The sequence below is a fragment of the Nannobrachium achirus genome, assembly GCF_963921795.1.
Source record: "Nannobrachium achirus genome assembly, chromosome: 4".
In the NCBI taxonomy this organism is placed as follows: Eukaryota; Metazoa; Chordata; class Actinopteri; order Myctophiformes; family Myctophidae; genus Nannobrachium; species Nannobrachium achirus.
Window position 1 is genome coordinate 19,569,392 of NC_137813.1, and position 23,046 is coordinate 19,592,437.

General features: G+C 42.7%; 1 protein-coding gene across 1 annotated transcript; it reads left to right on the top strand.

Moving 5' to 3' along the window:
- The first annotated feature begins 5,657 nt into the window (after positions 1 to 5,657).
- Positions 5,658 to 12,743, top strand: LOC308283623 (protein unc-119 homolog B-like). The gene is made up of 5 exons (XM_080724086.1): positions 5,658 to 6,364; positions 10,174 to 10,275; positions 10,706 to 10,802; positions 11,342 to 11,514; positions 12,231 to 12,743. The coding sequence occupies exons 1-5, from the start codon at positions 6,109 to 6,111 to the stop codon at positions 12,338 to 12,340; spliced, it is 738 nt and encodes a 245-aa protein (XP_080580212.1). The 5' UTR covers positions 5,658 to 6,108; the 3' UTR covers positions 12,341 to 12,743.
- The last annotated feature ends 10,303 nt before the right edge of the window (positions 12,744 to 23,046 follow it).

The window sequence follows — 23,046 nt, forward strand, 5'->3', positions numbered from 1 at the left end:
CAAATACAGATCTACATCGACACAGCTTGTTTGAACTATTTAAAACTGTTTTTCAAAATAGCACAAAAGTTTAGGGATAAGGGATTAAGGCATGGACAAAAATAGTCTCCAATTAAAACTAAAAGTAGCATTTGAATATAATTAAATTCGTCAAGTCTATAAGGAAGTCCAAACCAAGTAGTGCACAAGTACTCACATGTGATGGGTGGTGTGCTGGAGACAAATCCCTTTTTAAGACTGAAGTCACACAGCGTCTTTGTGCATGTGCTGTGCCTTGCACTAATTCACATACAAAACAGTATTCCTTTCCTCTTTTTTCTTCATTTCCCCCTCTCTCTCTCTGTCTGTCTCTTTTTCTCTCACTCTGTCTCTCTCTCACTCTCTCTCACACACACTCTCTCTCTCTCTCTAGCTTCTGTGCTAAATGATTTGGGTACTGCTGAGATAGGTGGAGCTGGGTTTTTGCCCAGACACCCTGAGCCTGTTTTGTTCATGCCATCATGTTGTCATACATTCAGCCGAGAAAAAGGAGAAGTTTGTTCTACAAAGGGAAGCTGACATGTATTCTGATCTTGTTGGGCACGTTTGTGCATGTGGGAGTTGAATGCAGACATTATATCTGCAAAGAAGACATACACTTGAAATTATTTTACGGAAAAGTCCTAATCACTTAGATGTCAATTTTAGATCTTGTTTGTCCTCTGCTTCATTTAGGCCTCAAAGACTTGGGGTGTTATACCATAAGTAAACCATTCTGTATTTGAATTCATTTCCTACGTTAAAATGCAGAGCATTGTGCTTTGCATTTTCAAAATAATAAATATGGCCTATCCATAAGGTGAGCTTGTAGATACTGTACTGGCTTAAACCCTATATACTTAGCTGATTTATGCAATGTTTCTAAGCTTGCATATCTGTTGTTTTTGCTCAATGTTCACCCCAGAATTGCGACGCTAGGCTTCAAGTGAATCGGTAGTTAATGATTAGGAAAAAGAACGTCTGTCTTGTTGCATTCTACACCTGCTCTAGCAGTGGGTGGGGAACCTTTCAATCTAACCTTGACACGAGGTGTTACTCATATCCGTACCCCAACCAGCTTTCATCCTTGATGGGAACGCATCAGTGCGACCGCTGCAATACACCGCTTCACTCTCAATTTGAACCTACTTTCTGTGTAACGCGTAACGCTCTGCTACAAGTTAGTAATGATACAGATTAGGGACTTTTTAAAGCATGCTAAATACCCATCTTTTCACTGTAGAGGACCTTTTCACCTGGTGTTAACACACCCTACCCACATAAACAACGATCACAACACGGTTGTTGTGATTGTTGTTTATGTGGGTTTTTGTTTAGTTTCTACTTCCTCTCTTTCTTGTTGTGAATGACTGACAGACAGTTTGACTGGTTGTCATGTTGTCCCAGTTTATTTGTTTTCTTCCTTGTAACTCTTTCTCTTTCCTCTGGCTTTCCTATGATTGAAACCATTAATAGACTGATTATAGTGAAGAATGGGATCAGTTATTCACTATCATTGCTGTATGAGCTCTCCTATGGTGTTAACCACATAAACCTTAGCGTCACTAAAGCTAAAGGTATGTCATAATAGGTACACCCCCCTGCAGCACCCGGTCAACACATACTAGAGTTTAAGTGGTTAAAAGAGGAATAGGTTGTCACAAGCCGTAAGCCTGGGGTTCACTGCCACCAGATGATTAACTTAATGTGCAACATTGTTTTCTCACTACAAACCAACATAAAGTTTAACTGTCAAAAAATGTCAAATTAAACAATGGCCAAATTGTCAAATATTAGAGGCAGAAATTGTGAAAATAGACAATTTACATGCTCACAACGCCTCGTGTGAGCATGTAAATCTGCTATTTTCACAATAGAACCGAATTATTTGGGGGGTTGCGGCCTGAAAAGGTTGAGAACCACTGATCTAATGGATACCTCCACTGTTACTAGAATTAATTTGAAACTTCATGAACTTAAAATCATCAAACCTACAGGTTATGAGAAACCAGAAACCAGCATGATGAATGACCTTTGACCCTTTGCACTTACTTCTATTCTATAATTTCAGTTCTACTTTTAACACAATGAAAACAATATATTCCTTTGAACCGACTTGGGTTTTGGGACAACAGTGGCCTTATTCTTTGTATAAGAGACAAATGATGCAGTGCAAGTATGCTGATGACCATGGCCTTAATCTGCATCAGGTTTAATAAATGGGTTATTCCAAGTGCAGTCACCATTTAAAATTCTACATAGTGCACATGAAGATCTGCCCCTCTTGTGTGTGTGTGTGTGTGTGTGTGTGTGTGTGTGTGTGTGTGTGTGTGTGTGTGTGTGTGTGTGTGTGTGTGTGTGTGTGTGTGTGTGTGTGTGTGTGTGTGTGTGTGTGTGTGTGTGTCTGTATACTGGGGTTAAACCTCCTTGGCAAAGATCATGTGTTTTTCTATAAAACCACAAACACTGCAATACACACATAGAAGTCGTCATTACATTATTGTGTTTATAATAAATCCACACCATCAACATTTAACTAACATTTATTTACAATCAAATTTACTTGAAGATATATGTTATGTGAATGGAAAAAAAAATGAAAAAAGAATATATATATATATATATATATATACACCGGTATATATAGCATCACAGTTATTTTATCCACTTAATCCATTTATACGTTGGCTATTCAAAAATAGCAGATCTACAAGCTCCCAGCGTCTCTTTTTTGCCGAGCTTTTTGCCGTGTACATCTGCTATTTTGGATTTTCTTCGTCATGTCCAGTACATCAAGCTGCCTCACGCTACATTAACAGGAGATAACCTACCCGCTGGGCCATAGGGCTCGGCAAGGCTTAGGCCAACTTACCGGTACTATATGGGAACAAATGATGTTCCTTGAAATTAGTATGTGGCACAACAAACAATTCATACAACTAATTAGCAGTTGTTTTGGCAATATTTTAGGCATCCATGTTTATTTACAATAGCTCTTCATACAGTATACTGTAAATATACGTGTAGTGTGAAACCCTCTATCACTGATTGCTCTGCTTATAAATAAAATGTGTGTCTGTTTTATCTCACGTAATGCCAATTTCCACACCACCCACCCTCCCACAACCATATACTGTATACAGCTACTTTTCATCAGGTTCATCATGTTCGGTTTTGAGGTTCCTCTGGAAAAGGTCTTCCGTTTGCATACCAAAAATCTGTGATGTCTTTTTGAGTCACTTTGGGCCACAGGTTCTCTTCCTGCCTCTCCTTCCTGCCCTCCCTCTTTCTCTTGCTCCCGTAGTCCTCTGTCTGTCTCGGCCTCTCCGCTGAGCTCTCTTGCCCCACCATGGTGCTGTTGGCGTACCAGAACTCCACCTGCTCTTCCACGGACGACTTATGAGCCACCCACAGGCTCTGCAGGTCGTCTCCTTTCGCCGCCTCTCGCGGTTGCTCTCCACTCCCCCTCCTGTCCCTCTCTCGCTGCACTGACAGACGCACCCAGAGCGAGATAGTCAAGCCCAGGAAGAGACCCACTATCACTCCCAGCACCCACAGGGTGATGAAGCAGATCAGTTTAGAGGAGTGGCGATGAGACGGTCTCCCCTCTTCTCCCTCTTTACACTCTGGAGAGCTAAAGTCGCCATCTTGGACCGTTTCCTCATAAGGAGTTGTGTTGATACTTTCTGTGGGGTTCATATGTGGTGTGGTGTTTCTCTTGGCGACGTCCACTGTTTGGCCAACAGACGACGTCTGCGCCACGGTGGTTGGATTGACATCAGCGGCTCGTCGGTTGTCCCCTTCATGGGAACCGGTGTTCGGGTCACTGAAAAAGGCTGAGCTTGTAGTTGCTGTCAGTTTTTGGTCAAATGTGCTGTTGGCTGTTGGCAGGATTGTGGAAGCCACCGGCCCGGTGTTGGACCTCACAGCAGGAGGTGATGTTGAGGCATGCGAGGATGGCTCAACGGTAGAGTCCAGCACGGGGGTGCCAAGGAGGTAAGGGAGGCAGAACAGCAGGGGTAGCAGCGCTTCTGTCATCATCTGCCTTTCAGATAAACACTGAACAGTGACACACAGAAACTTCCGTTATCACTTTTGCAAGTCTGTTGTAACACGCCTTGCTCAACGTTGCGTCACAACAAACAACCGCCGAACTAACTCGGTGGACTTCATCTTACTATAAATGAGGAATGATGTTAGAAAAAACGAAAAGAAAGCACCTACCTGATGTACCTTAGCTTATCTCATGTGTTATCATCGCATCTCCGCTGCCTCTTCTTCCCCTTGTGACAGGATTTCCTCTTTGGCTGACACCCTCCCACCCAGCTGCTGGCTCACACAGGATATGCACACGCCCAGGCCACGCCTCTGCAAACTGCAGCGAGGACGCAGAGTTCAGACCAAAGGAGCTGGTGGCACTGTTGCACAAACCCTGGTCGGTTGACCCCGGTTCATTCGTTTCTAATCCATAGTGAGGAAACCGGCAGTTACAGTTAGGTTTCCATCACACAGGGTGACTGGCTGCATGAGGCAGGATGTGGTTTTGTGGCGGTGCCTCCGTGACGAGCTCCACGCAGCTTCATGGAACATATACATTAGAACATTGGTTCTCACACTTTATCAAGTCGAAGGACCCCCAAGTTGATATTTATTTGACCGGGGTTCCACTATGTGAAAAGGTTTTGTGCCGATAGAGGAGAAGATTTATGTTCAAACTTTTTCAAAAAAAATTCTCTCTATATGTATAGAAAATCCAAAATAGCAGATGTAAACGGCACAAAGAGACACTGGGAGCTTGTAGATCTGCTATTTTAGAATAGCCCAAATGGATAAAGTGGATACAATGATATTGTGATGCAAAATTAACTACATTTGCTGGGGACCCCCGGGAACAACCTCAAGGACCTCTGGGGGTCCCCGGACTCCACTTTGAGAACCACTGACCTAGAAATTAGGTAGCCGATATCAAGTTCCTCTTGTCTGATAGCAGAGATGCTAATGCCTGATTTATAGATGGTCGCCTCGCACAGCAAATAGCAGATATTCAAGCTTGTGTGTGTGTGTGTGTGTCTCCCCCTACAGAGCATGAGTAAATGTTGTCAATGGCAGAAGTTGATACAGTGTATACAGTATATATCCAACAGGCACGTGCACATACCGGTCCGGTATAGACATCAAAGGGGGCTTGAGCCCCTGCCCTTTTATCTGTCTGTAAAAAAGTGCCCTCTCCAGACCATGAATGCAGTTTTTACTGTGGTGAAAGAAATGCAAATGCCCCCTTTCCATGCCATACCTGAAGGCAGCATTCAAGAGAATTGCCTTTTCCAAACTCTCCTGAACTTGAATGCAGCATCTTATGTTGAAAGAATTGCTCTCTCTGTATAGAAATCCATGCCGTTACGCCACATCTCCAGTATTGACTTGATTATTCTTAGTTCAGTGTGGTATCAAGCTCTGAAAATAGCCGACCTCCAAGCTCGCAACGTGAGCTTGGAGGTCTGCTATTTTAGAAATTTCAGGCCCTGCCTCTCTAACATTCTCTGCACGTCCCGGTTAAAGAAGAAAATGACTACTAACATACAGTAGCTAAAACTAAAGTAGAATCACTGTCCCTTGTAGACACACTGTGTGTGTGCTAGGGTAAATAAACTAATGAACAAAAAAAATTGCTTTTCTTATTCCTTCAGCAACCCTCAAAATCCTACTCAAAATTACATTGTGGCTGAAAGAAATGAAAACATAAATGTCTTTGTAAAGCCTTTTTTTTTTTTTTTTCCATTCCCATACTGGCATCCATTTAGTAGATCTATGAGTGCTTTTTCATTTTCTCTCCACCCAGGGTATTTTGGCCCTCGGCTGGTGCCATTGGCTGTCCAGGTTTAATTAGGGATTGTCTCGGATTACCAAAACCCAGATTGACATAATCTGTTTTGTGCCTCTGACACCAAGAGTGTGTGTGTGTGCTACCGGTGTGTGGATAATATCACAGCCGACACTCCAGACTGAGTTCCTCAGACTTGACAGCAGTGTGCGTTTGACACATCGGGTCAGGCAGCTAGACCCCAACTCCCGGCCCGTCACAGCCTCCCGATGGAGAGGGAAGAGTCGACCCCGTCCGGGAGCGACAGAGAGCCGAGTGAGACTTCTTCCCAGGAGAAGAGCCAGGAGGACGAGGTGGTGGCGGAATATGAAGAGGTGGAGGAGGAAGAAAGAGTGATGGCGGAGTGGAACGGGTTCGTCCTGGGGTCCGAGGCGGCGGCGGAGGACCAAGAGGTGGTGGAGGAGTGGAAGCCTGGCCAAGAGGCCACCGCCAAACAGGTCATGAGGATGAACAGATACACCAGAGGTGGGTGAACAAACACTGTGTGTGTGTGTGTGTGCGCGCGTGTGTGCGTGTGCGTGTGTGTGTCAGTGTTGTTTTTGACAGCAAATTTTGATTTAGTTTTAGTCATAGTCTTTTGAATAAAATGTCATTTAGTTTTAGTCATAATTTAGTCACCTGAAAAGTATTAGTTTTAGTCTAATTTTAGTCGACTAAATATCATAAGATTTTATGGCGACTAAATCTAAGTCAACTAAAATGTATTTTGGCAGGCCTTGATGGCATCGTAATGACTGATTTTACACTTGATTGCGTGCTGAAAATAGCCGATCTACAAGCTCCCAAGCGATCAACGCGTTGCGCTGCGACGCGTTGTGAGCTTGTAGATCTGCTATTTTCAGCACGCAACACCTGAGAGCAACCAAACATAAAATGACTCTCTTCAGCACTAGTCCCTCCCTAACGGTTAGTCTAGTTTTTATTCGTTTTTATTTCGTTTTCGTCAGTGAAAAAAACGCAGTCGACAAACATTTTGCGTCATAGTTTTAGTCGACGAAATCAACACTGGTGTGTGTGTGTGTGTGTGTGTGTGTGTGTGTGTGTGTGTGTGTGTGTGTGTGTGTTGGGGATTTTAGGCTCAGGAGTGGACGCTATGCTTCTACGTCTGATTAAAGCTCAGGATTAGTCAATGATGCCACTCCCAATTTGTTAATGCATGGCCGCAAGAACATAGCCTACATGTACATTCACATGTCTGTGTTCGTGACATACAATGTTTTTAAATTAATTTGAAATAACATGAAGAAAGACGTGTCTGTTACCTTATTTTTGGCAAGCGACACTGTCATGAGATGGCGTTCACATTAAACTGAAACCTCTTAATGCTCTGGAGAAGAGAAGACCCCAATGGACAGAAAGTAACAGCAAAAGGCTGTCCAAACATAAACAAAGAGGTTCTAAGATATAAGGTTTATTTTATTTAGTTTGTGGCCAAATGTGTTATTTCATTTAAAGCTTTTCAAGTGGAAGAGATATTACATTGTATTTGTATTTTGTATACATTGTATACCACAACAACTTACAGAAGTGTGTCTTTTCAGTGCATAGTGCTCATTAATGTCCTCATGTAATATAATCCAGTAGATCTTTTCATGCTGCGACCCCCAAAATATTTTCATAGGCCTATCATATTTTAACTGGGGACCCCCACCCCCCACACCCTGACGAGCACTAAGAGTTGAGGCATTACATTTTGTATAACACTGTTCTATTAGCCGATCTACATGCTCAGAGGTGTTGTGAGATCTCACAACAGCCTATTTCATAATTTGTTTAATTTGTCAATGTTTCATTTGTCAGAACAGCTGATCTAATCTAGAATCAGTCTCTTCCTCTGAACAGGCGGTCCTGTGGTTGCAAAAACAACCCAGGCCGCTTCTTCTTAACTCCCTCCCTAAAACCCAGGGTTCTCACCGACATTACTCATTTACCCTCAGAAAAGAAAGGCAACAGAATAATTAAATTAAATGAAAACTAAAACAAATCATGGATTGATTGATTGATTGATTGATTCATTGAATTCTTTATTAACAGTTTGCAAAATAGTACAGTGGTACGATTATATATATACAATAATGATGCTAAAATATGAACAGAAAAAGCCCCATGGCCTTGTTTCCATTGTGGTCCTATTCTATTCAATTTATCAAGACATTTAAAGACATACAATAACATACAAGAAAGCATCTAGTAGCAATAAAAATATATGCACAGAAAACTATTTGAGGGTGGGAGGGGTCATTTCATGTTTTTTCGATGGCTGTTGGTAGGGCATTACACATTTTGGTGGCATAACAGCAGAACAAATGTAACCCCATAGCTCCCTCTGGTGTTGTGCCTGTGTGTGTGTCTCACATTGTTGAAGTGGTTTGAAGACCAGGCCCGTTGCAAGTTGCAATACTCTGTCCTCTAGAACACTGTTTCCCAAACAGTGGGTCGCGACCCCCAGGGGGGTCCCCAAATTATTTGGGAGGTCCCAACTCCTCAGATGATTACCTTAATGATTTCCTTAATGTGGAAAAAAAAATAATCTCACTTATTGGCCCACTATTAGAGGCAACTCGAGGCGTTGTGAGCATGTAGATCTGCTATTTTCACAATAGAACTGTGTTATACAAATGTAATGCCTCAACTCTTAGTGCTTGTAGGGTGGAGGGGGTCCCCAGTTCAAATATGTTTTTTTTGGGGGGGTCGCCGCCTGAAAAGGTTGAGAAACACTGGTATAGAGAGCCGTGGTTCCCAAACAGTGGGTCGGGACCCATTTGTGGGAATTTTTATGGGTCACGGGCACGGCTCGAGTAAAAATCCCATTTTCTTTTAAGATGCTTTTTTTTTTAAATAGCATCTTTAACATTTAAAAAAATTATTGTAAACATTTTAAGACAAACTAAAAAGACATTTGAAGGCCTGTCCATAGTATCTCCGAAATGTTAGGTGAGTTGCGAATTTCCGAACTGTCATTCGGTGTAATGCTTTTCAGAAGTCGCGAGTAACGACATTTTGTAGTCGAACCGGACCTTTTGACCGAGAAGTTCGGTTTCGGTCAAAGTATGGACAAGCCTTAAGAAATTCCATAAATAAAAAAGAATAATAATTAGTGGTGAAGTAGTGAAAATAGCCGATCTACAAGCTCTCAACACGGTGCGAAGCGAAATGTTGTGAGTTTGTAGATCTGCTATTTTTACTAGCTTGGGTCCCGGCCAAATGTTTATTTTCTATTTTGGGTTCAAGTTAAACGTTTGGGAACCACTGAATGAGCCATCCCACCTATAAATGGTAAATGGTGCATTTATATAGCGCTTTTATCCAAAGCGCTTTACAGAGATTGTGCATTACATTCACCCATTCACACACACCGGTGGCGGAGGAAACCATACCTACTCACCGGGAGCAATTAGGGGTTCAGAGTCTTGCCCAAGGACCATTCGACATTAACTCAGGGGGAGCCCGGATTCGAACTGGGAACCCTTCGTGCTCTAATAATGGTTTCTCTACCCCTGAGCTATGCCGCCCCTATAACATAATGAGCAGGGGTTAGGTGACTTCTAGGCATGAGGTTAAGTAGTAACCTGGTCAGTTTGTTTTGAGAGGTCAGAAGTTTTGCTTTTAACGCCTTTGTGGTGCTAGAGTAACTTGAGGTGCATGTATAGTCAAAATGACATTATATTAGTGCTCCAGCTAGTGTCCTTAGTGTATTCCTACTGACCAACAAGGAGATCCTGCCCCAAAAACCGTGTTCTTTGGTTGATTGTTCACTGCAATAATACCCACTTAGGTAATTTCTTCTCTCCTTGCGATAACATTGTCACCCAGACACCCACTTTTGTGCTAACTGTAGTGAACCTGATCATTATTAGATATTTTAGCGTACAGCACAGGCCAAAGAGGAATGGTATATATTCATAATAATACTTTGATTTGGTATTTGGTACTTTTAATACATTTTCATACCAATACTTTTGTTCTTTAGGGCACTGTCACACCGCACTTGTATACTACCTATGAGGGCAGATTCTGCCAATGCATTTGCAATGGGATTCTTTTTACTTCAACCATGACCTTGGCCACTAGAGGGCAAACAATAACCAAGTTTGGAGCACAAGCTGGAACACCTGTGACCTGCCCCTCAGCTATGTTTGATTATCTGTGAATCAAATAAAAGTAAGATATGACATGCCCGAAATAGGGATACCAGGTTGAACTTGTTAAGAAGAACAAGAAAAAAATATATAGGATGTATGACATTGTTGGTTCTCTACCATTGTGTTTGGCAGAGTACCTGTGTTCCCATGAGGACAACATATACAACATCAACTTCTCCCGCTTCAAGATCAGGGATGTGGAGAGTGGAACTGTCATCCTGGACATCAAGAGAGGTACTGTGGTGTAAAGTAATTACATTACTATGTTTACTCAAGTACTGTGCTTATGCACAATTTTGAGGCACTTTTATTTTACTGGAGTATTTCCAATTTTCTATACTTTTATTTCTACTCCACTGGACCTCAAGAGCCAATATTGTACTTTTACTCCACTATTATTTGAAGACTTGATAACACTTTACCTAAAGGTTGCCTCTATAATGCATTCTCATCATCACCATCTCTCTCTCTCTCTCTCTCTTGCTCCCCCTTCTCCTGTCCTCTCTTTGTCTGTCTTTCCCTCCATCTCTCTCTCTCTCTCTCTCTCTCTCTCTCTCTCTCTCTCTCTCTCTCTCTCTCTCTCTTAGGGTTAGTAAAAAATCATGCAATTACAGTATAAGTCAACTCTTTCTCTCTCTCCATCTCTCGCACTGTCTCTCTCTAGACATCAGCGGCTTCAAGCAAGAGGATATACCTGTAGGAAGATTCATACGATATCATTTCTCTCCATCATTCTTGGCCCTCCGTGAGATAGGGGCTTTGTAAGTCAATCCCACACATTATTTGGTAAACAACCTGCTGCTGCCAGACCTTTGTATGTGTTTGTATTTTCGTACTACTATTGATGGAATACTTTATTAACAGTTTGCAGAGACAGCTACAGTGAGACTGAGTTACAAGGGCCCAAGGTGGAGGGGCCTTACTTGTTTTATTCTTTAGCTATTGAAAAATAGCAGATATACAAGCTCACAGCACAGCACCAAGTTGTGAAAATGTGTGCAAATCTTGACGAAGATGGGAGTCCGTGGCCAAATACATATAATTTTGGGGGTCCTTCATATGAAAAGGTTTGAGCACCAATGACATAAAAACATAGGTTTTAAAAAAAATAACTTACATGGATTTGAAATATTCAAAGACTTCAAGATTTTTCTAAAATAGCAGACTCTGTGCCGTGCTGTGAGCTTGGTTGGCACACAACATATTGTACTATGGAGTATAAATGTATCCGACCATAACTCTACAAACACCTTCTAAATCAGTACTTCTCACACTTTTGAGATTTTTCACTTTGTTCCAGGCTGGAGTTCAGTGTGGGCAGTGAGCCGGTGAGCTGCTTTCGGCTGATCGAGAGGCACTTCTTCAGAAACCTGCTGCTCAAAACCTTTGACTTTGACCTGGGCTTCTGCATCCCTCACAGCGTCAACACCTGCGAACACATCTACAGCTTACCTGACTTAGGCCCTGACATAGGTGAGTTTTAGCCTCTTGACCAGGGATACTCAAATAGCTGAACCTGTGAGCCACATTACAAAAATGTCAAGGGGCCATGGGCCAGTTGATAAAATGACAACATTAACGATACCTACCGGTAACTTTTGTCTTTATAACATTGTCAATCTTAACAATTGCCACCGTTTTCTGGCAAATTAAACATAGTGGTATTGAATTTGCATGAGATGGTAAAATGAAAGCAAAAGCATCCGTCCATTTTAGGTTTAAGTGCTGCAGTTTTGCCTTCCTGATCCCGAGGTCTGCTATTTAAAAAAAAAACGTGAACGTTTTTTTCAAGTCTTTGAATATTTTTGCGCCGATTCTATAAATGTCTTCTAAATCCTTCTTCTAAATCATTGGTTCTCAATTTCTTCATGTCAAGGACCCCCAAAATTACATGTATTTGGCCGCGGACCCGCATCTCAAAATATGTTGTTCCAGGGAACACCGAGAAGCAAATATTTGAGTTACAAAACGTTCGCTTTTAAAAAGATATATTCAAAGAAAGAAAATCACGATTTTTCAAAAATAGCAAATCTACATGCTCGCGGCGCGGCACTCGGTGCCGTGCTGTGAGCACGTAGATCTGCCATTTTTCAATAGTTAAAGCATTAAATAATTGTAGGCCTATCAAACCTGATTCTGATGTATAACTCCAACCCTGCGCCTGTGCCCTCTCTGTTCCCATTGGCCAGTGGACGAGATCATCGCCAACCCCTATGAGACGCGCTCAGACAGCTTCTACTTCGCAGACAACAAGCTCATCATGCATCATAAAGCAGAATACTCCTTCAGGCTGAGATAGAGGCCCCGATGCGGGAGCCCCAAAGAACCCTATAATTATGATTCTATGTTTTGTAATTGTGAGTCATCATCTCAGTCTCTCTCAAGTCAAACAAGTACAATGTTTTTATTTTTATTTTTCAGTTAGTTTTTTATGAGTTCAGAACGAGGAAGAAAAAACCTCTAACCAAAGGATTGTCTGTAAAAGTTCTGAGTGTGTGTGTGTGTGTGTGTGTGCGCGCGCGTGCGCGGGTGTGTGTGTGTGCGTCTGTGTGTGTGCATGTGTGTATAAGACAAAAACTGTGTGACTACAGGCAACAGAATGGAGGAGCATTAGACATTTGTAGAGAAGAGAAATGATCATGTAAAGAAGCATTGTGACATGCTGTCCATCTACCTGCAAATTATTAAAAGATGTCATGACATGTTGCGTCTTTCATCCTCAGTGTGTGTGTGTGTGTGTGTGTGTGTGTGTGTGTGTGTGTGTGTGTGTGTGTGTGTGTGTGTGTGTGTGTGTGTGTGTGAGTGTGCGTGCGTGCGTGTGAGCTATACCACAATATCGTCGCTGTCTGGTAGAAATCTCTATATTTTTTGTAAATTAATGCCCTACTTAAATCATACTACAGCACAGCGTCACATAAAAATAGCAGATCTGCAAGCTCGAAACCCGGTGCGAAACAACTCGGTTTGAGCTTGTAGATCTGCTACTTTTGCTGTTTTTGAATTTGACTCCTGAAAAGTAACAGTTTTGGACGTATGAGATTTCACCCGACAGAGACATAATAAAGACATAAAGTCCTACTTTCAAAATAGCACTAAAGTACTAGCATCATAGTACCAATTGTAAGTACGCATCATGTAGTCATATGACTGGATTGTCATTAGTAACAGATTAAATTAGTGTTCTCACTGCAGCTGGTAAAGGGGAAGCTGATTTTAATCACTTTATGTACTGCCGGGTAGTTTAACCTATCATAATTTAGCAAATATTTTATATTTTTACTCCATTACATTCATTTTGTATATTTACAAAATCACCAATCTTTGATTGGTGCTGGGCTGAGCATGGATCAGATTGTAAATACCATAATTTCAGGGCTGCCAACATGGAGATTAGAATTTTACCTTTACTATTACGGCTAAGATAAAAGGACACATTTGCAAAGTGTTGTAGTGATGGTGTGGTGGTCTAATCATCAGACTCTATGAACTGAGATTCCATGTTCAAATTCCAGTCTTCCTGGAGTTCACTGCTGGAGTCTTTCAACTTGAGTTTAATAATTGAAGGGTAATGTCACGGGGCAGCCGTGCCCTATACAGTATAGTACACACAATGAGTGAAGACAATGTACACACTCAACTGCAATCCACTGCATTTCAATGTTTGCCTGATTATTGAATGTTTGGGGTGGTGGTAATAAGGGGGCGTGGTTATGTCTCCTGTGTCTCTCCTTCACAGCTGGGGGCACTTCCTTGATTAATGGGAAGGTGCCAAGTGCTGTGGAGGAGAGGGGTGTTGCAAAGAAGGCTAATGTGTTTAGAATGTTATTCATTTGAAGTGCACCCAAGTTTAAGGTAACGCATCATATAGTATGCTTAGGTTACACTTACTAGCTGGGGGTTATGTTGGAAATGGATATATGGAAGTATTGGAAGTAGTATTACTAATTGGGGCTGTTTCCTTGTGGTGCAGTCTGCTCCTATTTAATGGAGGCTGCAGGGACAGCTCAGGAAGTGTGTGATGTGGCAAATGCACTGTGAACATCCCTGAGGGAGAGTTACTGGACCTGGTGTGATTCAGGTGTTTCCAGAAGAGAACTCTTAGCCCAGTTGGGTTTGTTGTACTAGTGCTCGCCAAGTTGTTATGTTTCCTCATTGCTCTATTTGTTATTTTGGAATAGTATTAGCTCTGCCATGTGAACACCTGTAAAACCTGCACAGTGAATTTGGAGAAATAAAAACCCTGAAAGACATTCCTGACTGTTCTTGGAGCCTGGGCCGCTCGGGTCAACCTTACATGTGGTGTCAGAAGAAAGCAAAAGACGGGCAGGATGCCTCCAAAACTGCATTTACGTAACCAGCAGCAGCAAGCAGAGCACTCCGAGGAGGACAGCAGTGCCACAGGTGGAGAACCAGTCCACACCATGGTGAGCACCACCTCTTCGCAGGAGGCAACTTGTGCCAACCTGGCCAAAATGTTTGAGACATACATGCAGTCTCAAATAGAGAATGAGAGGAAGCAGGAGAAGGAGCGACAATGACAGGAGCAGAGGCTCGATGTCATCAACCATCAAATAACCCAGCTCCAGTTGGACATGGAGGCAGCCAGGGCGCGGCCAAGGACCCCACCAGGGCCAACGGATCCAGTGCCGGGAGCGGTGCCAACCGAACCAGTGCCGGAAGTGGGGCCAGCGGAACCATGCCGGGAGCTGCAGCAGCACCAGTGCCAATGGGGGACCCGGAGCTGATGAGGTTGGAGGACTCAGATGACATTGAACATTTTCCCACAACTTTTGAGAGGCTGGCAAGAGTGGACAACTGGTCAGTGGGCCGTCCGGCTAGCTCCCGTGCTGACGGGCAAGGCAAGTGCTTTCGTAGCTATGGACCAAGCCCACACTCAAGACTAGGTTGGGACAACAGACTTCCGGTCGAGGACGCCACAGGGGGCGTCATCAGAAGGGGGGGAAATGTCACGGGGCAGCCGTGCCCTATACAGTATAGTACACACAATGAGTGAAGACAATGTACACACTCAACTGCAATCCACTGCATTTCAATGTTTGCCTGATTATTGAATGTTTGGGGTGGTGGTAATAAGGGGGTGTGGTTATGTCTCCTGTGTCTCTCCTTCACAGCTGGGGGCACTTCCTTGATTAATGGGAAGGTGCCAAGTGCTGTGGAGGAGAGGGGTGTTGCAAAGAAGGCTAATGTGTTTAGAATGTTATTCATTTGAAGTGCACCCAAGTTTAAGGTAACGCATCATATATTATGCTTAGGTTACACTTACTAGCTGGGGGTTATGTTGGAAATGGATATATGGAAGTATTGGAAGTAGTATTACTAATTGGGGCTGTTTCCTTGTGGTGCAGTCTGCTCCTATTTAATGGAGGCTGCAGGGACAGCTCAGGAAGTGTGTGATGTGGCAAATGCACTGTGAACATCCCTGAGGGAGAGTTACTGGACCTGGTGTGATTCAGGTGTTTCCAGAAGAGAACTCTTAGCCCAGTTGGGTTTGTTGTAGTAGTGCTCGCCAAGTTGTTATGTTTCCTCATTGCTCTATTTGTTATTTTGGAATAGTACTAGCTCTGCCATGTGAACACCTGTAAAACCTGCACAGTGAATTTGGAGAAATAAAAACCCTGAAAGACATTCCTGACTGTTCTTGGAGCCTGGGCCGCTCGGGTCAACCTTACAGGTAACACATACAAAAGAACTATTCAACAACGCTAAAGCCCAAACCACACCAATGTTTGTCATGCAACTCCTTGCAACAAAACTATTTTGAGGTCAACAGCAATTGCTCTATTATCAGACTCTCAGAGATGTTCAAATGCCTGTTCTCCTACAGTTCAATGTTTTCACGTCTAAAAAAAAATGCTTCAGCAACAGTACCAATAGTAACAGACATAAATTAAAAGTGGCTGAGGCATGGTATGGTGGCCTGGTCATTGGACTCTCAGCCTGGAAGCTTGAGTTCAAGTCCCAGTTGATCTGTGGTTTGATGCTGGGGTGTTTAACTTTACCAACTAAAGAGCTAACATACAAATGAATAGGACTAAAATTAATTGAACAATCTGTCTGAGTGGTGGTGTAATGGTCTAAGGATCTGATTTTATGTGCAACCAGTCCTTGTTCAAATCCCACACCTCCTGTTATTCAATGCTGGAGTTTCAACTTAACTTTACAAACTGAAGTCAATCATATAAAATGCAGCTATCTAAACACTTCAATTTCAATCCAAAACCAAAAGCCAAAGTCAATGTTGCACAACAAAGACGTTATTATATGATGTCTTTTATACAGTGACCTCGGAAACCCAGGCTTTTATTTAGCATTCCTCTGTGTCCACTGGGGGGCGCACACAATCAGCGTACGGTCAGCTGTCCATAGGCCTATACCCTACCCACACACCTCTGCCAGCGCAGTAGCCATGAAATGGTTTCTGGAAGAGGGGCGGGTACGAGGCTACCAGCGCAGCATCCTCGTTCAAACCTTGCCAAGTTGAAAAAATCCACCAATTTTGCCTCCTCGGAAGAAATGGCACAGGCTTTCCACCGAGGAGGAATGAAGGAGTCGAGGAAAGAAGCGGCCAATCAGCGTCGATGTTGTCCGCAGACACGTACGTGCGTAGGTCTAAATGTTTTGGGTATTTGATTTTGGGACTCACTTTTTTCCAGGTGTTTCGCCTTCATTCTGACGTGACATAATTTTTAATCGGTGCATGCTACTTTTGAGTTCTATTCTATCCGCCTGTCTCTTTCAAAGTTGAGATACTGATACATAAAGTGGTTCCTGTGTAAATAAGGTATCCTTTTAGTTGACCTTGTACAGTGATTTCTACTGTCATGAAACTGTAGGCTACTTTTTCCTATGCAACCTTCTAATAAATTCTTCAATCTCTCTTTCCCTCTCTCTTAAGATTTCAGCTGGCCATGGATTTCTTTTTCATAAACACATAACTTTATTGTTCAGAAACAACACAGGCTCTTCTCTCCCAGGAAGTGTGAGGTAGTATGTGGCTTTGAACCTGCGGCCCGCACAGCCAGCTGCCAGCACAGCAGTAACAACAATATCTCCACTCCACCACTACCTTAGATTTTACGGGCAATTCTTCTTATGGATGTTGGTCTTTTAAGTAAAGCTTCAGCATAAATAGCAGAGTGGGATTCAAACACACAACCTCTGGACCAACAAACAGTGTGTTAACATAGTGAGCTACCACCCTCTGTGTTTAATGGTTTCCCTGCTGTTTTATCTCACTAACATTCATGCTAACACTAAAAAGCACTTATACAGTAAAGACACCTCTTCTCTGATGCATGTTGACTCAGAGTAAAGACACTGTGCATGTGAGCAAGACGTTGTGGGTTCAAATCCTCCCATGCAAGGACATTCTCTCTGAAGCATGTTTAGAGGGTTGAAATATAATCCTTCAAAGACTGACTCTGTAAATAACCCTGTGATGTAACATCAAGAAGACCCTATGTCTCTCTGGTCCAGATATCCTGGGTTCTTTTGAAGACTAACATGGACATGAGTCTTCACAATGCAGGGTTTGAACTTAGGACCTTGGGAACATGTTGCTGATGTCTTTACACTGTGAGCCAAGCCACCATTACCGCTATATATATCCCACCGTTTATCTATTTCACTGCAGATTACGGTAGGTAGGTTATCATCCCTAACCCTTAATTCTACAAATTCTTTCAATGGACTAAAATCTTGTTTTATTTGATGGCCTTCCTGCCCTGGCATCTGGCCTTTGTGCCCTCAAAAAATGGACAACACCAAAGGCCAAGTGGCTTTGCCCCTAAAATGACGAAATTCCAGACCTGGATCACACTCTCAACCCTGAGAATCAATGTTCAAATCTCAGTCCTCCTATATTTCAATGCTGGAGAATTTTGTCATTTTCAAGTCTGAAATACAAAAGAACAACTCAAAAGCACTAAGAGACATCTCCTCACAGCGACCACATGATGGTCTAGTAGTGGTCCAATGATCAGACTCGGACCACAGTATCCCAGTCAACTTGTAGATTCATGCTAGAGTATTTCACCTTTATAAACTGAAGGCTAACATACAAAGAGCACAGAGATTACATGTTCAAATCCCAGTCCACCTATGGTTCAATGGTACTTTGAAAAGCACAAGGAGACACCTGCTGATGGCCCCAAGGTGCCTTAGTGCAGTGGTTTGGAGTGCTTGATCGGTTGCCTCTGCTACAGACAGTTTACAAGTTCAAGTTCCATGCTGTCAAGGTACACAGAGGACCATCGGGGGGGGACCGTGTCCCTCCCCATGTTTCCTGAGAAATAAAGGTTGGGGGGTTAAGTCTGAAAAGAACTCACAGTATGACACAGTATGTTCATATATGGGCATTCCAGTGTATATTGATGACATCAGGGATCTCCATAAATCTTCATAAAAAGGACAAGGACTGACACAGAGATCTCCATATATGGCCATTCATTATTTTGTGAATTGATTTTCCCCATTGACTTCAATAGGAAAGATTCAAATGGTAATACGACAACAACACTTGCATTTTTCCAGAATTGCATCTTTCTAGTTTTATATAGGCACAACATTTACAAAAACATTTTTGAGCCATGTCCTTTGTTCGGTCAAAAACTGAAGGGAAAAACATGTTCAACATTGTCCGGGGCTTGTCCAGGGCTTAAGTAAAGTGAAGTGTGGCCTACATCTGGCCTAGATATGGCCTACATCTTGGCACAAACGGATCAAAGTTTGTTGTACGCCCAGGGTCCCATTGGCCTAGCTCAGACCTATAGGAATGGATACTATAGTACCATGTTTAGTACCACTTTCACACCACTCTACCCAGGTCCTTGTATTGGAAAACCTGGCACAAGTGGGCAGTGTGGAGTGGTGCGGTGTTGGGCCATGTCAGTGGGAAAGGGGCTTATGTCAGACAAAGTGCAGAAGCCAGGTTGAGAATAAAGTGGCACAAGGCGGTACAAAAATATCTGCAATAATTGTTACTGATAGTTTCCAACCGATGCAGTTGTCATAAACTGTCCCGCAGAGCACTCATGCTGTAAGATTAGCTCAAACTCGCTTAAACTCAGATCAAAGAGGAAGTACAATGGTGTGTAGATGTGAACAACATTGTTGCAGTGTATCTTGCTTTTAAACTGGAAATGACATCTTCTCTCACCTAAGAGAAGATGTCTGTCTGTCTCATCTAAAATTAGGCTTAGTTTCTTGATAAAGAAAGTCCTTTTCTGAACAGCTGTTTTTTTTTTGCCGTTGTTTAAAACCTCCTTTCTGACACTGCTGTGGTTCATTTTGTCCATGTTTGCAATTTCAGCAAAGCAAGATTGACAAAGGCCCAGCACTGCTGCTGGAAGCAGGGGTGTCGCACCAAATTCTGGGCCCTGGGTACTTTAACTATTGAAAAATAGCAGATATACAAGCTCACGGTGCCGCACTGTGAGCTTGTTGTAGATCTGCTATTTTTGAAAAATCGTGGAAATTTGTGCAAGTCTTTGAATATTTCAAATCGTTGTGGGTTTTTTGAAAAACCTATGTTTCTATGTCAGTGGTGCTCTTCTTCCTATCGCCAAAATAAAAGTCTGGGTTTCCGAGGCTAGTGGTGCTCAAACCTTTTCATGTCAAGGACCCCCAAAATGATATGTATTTGGCCACGGACCCCCATCTCAAAATATTTTGTTCCAGGAACCCCCCAGAAGCAAAATTTGAGTTAGAAATGTCTGCAGATCTACAAGCTCGCAGCGCAGCACTCGGTACCATGCTGTGAGCTTGTATATCTGCTATTTTTCAATAGCTAAAGAATAAAATAATGAAGCCCCCCTCCACCTTGGGCCCTAATAATTCAGTCCCACTTTCCCCCCCCTTGTGATGCCCCTGGCTGGAAGCTCCATTATATGAAATATTACCCCTACCACAGCCCCAATTATGGTGAAAACAGGACAGTAAAAACCTGTTTGGTTTTGTTTTATCACGTTTTGTCATGCTCATGTGAAATGTGAATAAAATGTTCTACTATTACAACAAAACAGAACCAACCATTTGTGTTGACTGAAGCAACTCACTGTAAATCCCAAACCATCCTTTGAAGTCAATCCTTTGCCATTTTAACAACTGCCCCACGTGCTCCTCACACACTGGCAGTGGCACCTGAATTTGAGTTGACCACGAATGAATTATAAGACCCTTTATATGAAATCAGTGGTTCCTATAGCCTTTCATCCTTGGAGCCCTCAGCCATACATCTGAGAAAAGCTGAGAGCCCGGGGCCCAGTCACTGACAGCACCTCCGAAACACACAGGATAACAGGATACCACCATCTATGTCAAGTTGTACTCATGTCACATTGTGAATACACAAGCAAAGACAGTGGATGAACACTCTCAGAGTAAAATTGTAGAGTGGGGGTATCTGTGGTCTAGTGCAGTGGTTACCAAACTTTTCAGGTCGAGGCCCAAAGAGATTAATAGATGTTTGCCGGGGACCATAGCCCGGGACCCAAACTAGTGAAAACAGCCGATCTACAAGCACACAACGCGTCGCTTTGCGCCGCGTTGCGAGCTTGTAGATCGTCTACAGATCGTCTTATATTTGTTTTAAAATGCATACTATTATTATAAAAAAAATATATAAAAAAAGGGTCTGGGAAACAGTGGTCTAGTTCATACATACATACACGCACACATACTAAAACATTAAAAATGGAATAAAAACAGGATGTAAAAGGAAATTATTCTTGCCCCACACCCCGCAGTGCAGCCTATACTGTAGCTACTGTATAAACACACACATGTTGCATGAGGCAATCTGGCGGACAGTGCAAAAATAACAAAAGTGTGCCCATGTGGATTCACAAAACACAATAAAATACCTCAGCTATATGTAGAATAGCTTATGTAGCAAAAGCATATCATTTTGTTATGAGACTATTTACCAATTGAAAACTATGATTGTGATGGGTTTGAATTTAGCAAACGGCAGCATGACACTGAAAAGAGCAATACTGCATCAAAAGTAATCAATAAACAAGTCAAACATTGGCCATATTGTCAAATAATATAAGAAAGACAGAGAAAGAAAGTTGTTGTGAGCTTGTAGATTGGCTATTTTCACAATATGTATCTGTAGAACCGAGTAAAACTAAATGTAATGATCCAACTCCTACAATTCCAAGTGCTTGTCAGGGTGAGGGAGTCCCCAGTTCAATTATGATTATATGGGGGGGGGGGGGTCACGGCCTAAAAGGTTGAAAACCACTGATGTACACCACTTCAATGAAACCTAGCAAGTTCATACCTGGTGTGGCGTGTGTGAGATAACCACATGCACACACACCCCTGGGGGATCCTGCAGGTCAATAAAGTATATAGGATTTAAATGGTTATGCTAGTAAGCTGGGGTTCTTTAATGTGACTCTAAGGGCTCTATTTTGATTATCTTAAGTACCAGCTCATATGCTTAAACTTAAAGGCTTGTCCATACAGTCTCCGACCACCAAACTTTTCTTCAGACAGTTCCGACTTTCTGACGTGCAGCTTTCCGAACTCTAATTCGGGGTAACGCTTTTCTGAAGATGCAAGTCATTTTGTAGTTGAACCGACGAAAAGTTTGGTGGTCGGAGACAGTATGGACAGGCCTTAAAGTTAAGGCATAAGACAATCAAAATACAGCCCTAAAGGTTCAGGCACTTTTATTATTGATGTGTGCTGTGGTTGGAGTCCACCTCATCCTCTTCCTCTCAGCATGACACCATGTATGCTTTTGAGTCTTGATAAACATCCTCCACCATCTCTATTTTTACACAATGCTATGGTATCATAGTCTATTTGGGGGGGGCTTTAATGTATGTTCACTCTGACTAAAGCCCTAACACATTCGCCCACACACACACACACACACACACACACACACACACACACACACACACACACACACACACACACACACACACACGGACACACGGACACACACAAAAGTTCAATGTTTCCATTTCCGTGTAGGCTACTACTAGTCTGTAGTTTGTCTCTCTCGCACACATGTGCGCACACCATATCCTCTCATTCACAGAGCATCCATTGATTCTTACGTTTGTTTGATTTCTTTTGTTCTTCCCGTTCCCTTCATCTTATCTGGGTCAACCAGTGAGTGAAAAAGAAAAAGCAGAAAATCCCAAGATATACATCTATCTATGTGTTGTCCTGTGTGGATGAAAGGACGCTTGGTGCAGCTAATGTGTGTGATGTATGAGTGGGCTGAATTCATTGGAGTTAGGGGTCAAGGGTCGAACACAGTGACTAGCCAAACTGAGCCCAGTGACATCATCTGTTGGCTTCAGCTTGGTCGTCTGAGGTCATTTGTATAGGATGTACTTCATTAGGATGTGGTTAATTTTTGACAGTGTTGGAAGAAGTACTCTACTCTGCCTAAGTGGTATGCACCTGGACCAGTAGGCCGGCAGGCGCCCCATGCAATTTGATTCTGATTTTGTTTTATTATTGTTAATGTGTTACTATAGACATTGGGAATGTGTTCTGTATGGTATGTTCACACAGTATGCAAAGCACGTTTTTTCATCACTGCCAAAGATGTTGGCGCCTCCTTAGCCTATGTGTTTTGAAACCAGGTGCTAGACTCACCTCCCTGGAGTGGGGTGGGGAGATTGTTCTCTCTTAGCCATTTACCATGAGAGGGAGTGGGTTGTTGGCTGATTTACCACTGTTTCAGGGTTGTTTGGCACTCGGCGAGGGTTGTGGCACGAGGTGAAGCCGAGTGCCAAACAACCCCTGAAACAGTGGTAAATCAGCCAACAACCCACGACCCTCGAATGGTAAATTGCTTTTCTACCACTTCTACCATATAAATTAAAGAAAACAGTTGTAACTTGCAAGGTTATTTAGTTATTACAATCACTGCAACACAACAGTGGACGGGGTCCATGAGCCAACTCAAGGTTGTTGACTGATTTTCTACTGTTTTAAGCCAATCAGAATTCA

Bases quoted from the DNA above. Each gene is read 5' to 3' on its own strand.
- LOC308283623 (XM_080724086.1), top strand. From the start codon at position 6,109: ATGGAGAGGGAAGAGTCGACCCCGTCCGGGAGCGACAGAGAGCCGAGT. The intron at 10,803-11,341 runs GTAAGTCAATCC...ACTTTGTTCCAG, and splicing joins CTCCGTGAGATAGGGGCTTT to GCTGGAGTTCAGTGTGGGCA. The intron at 11,515-12,230 runs GTGAGTTTTAGC...CCCATTGGCCAG, and splicing joins TGACTTAGGCCCTGACATAG to TGGACGAGATCATCGCCAAC.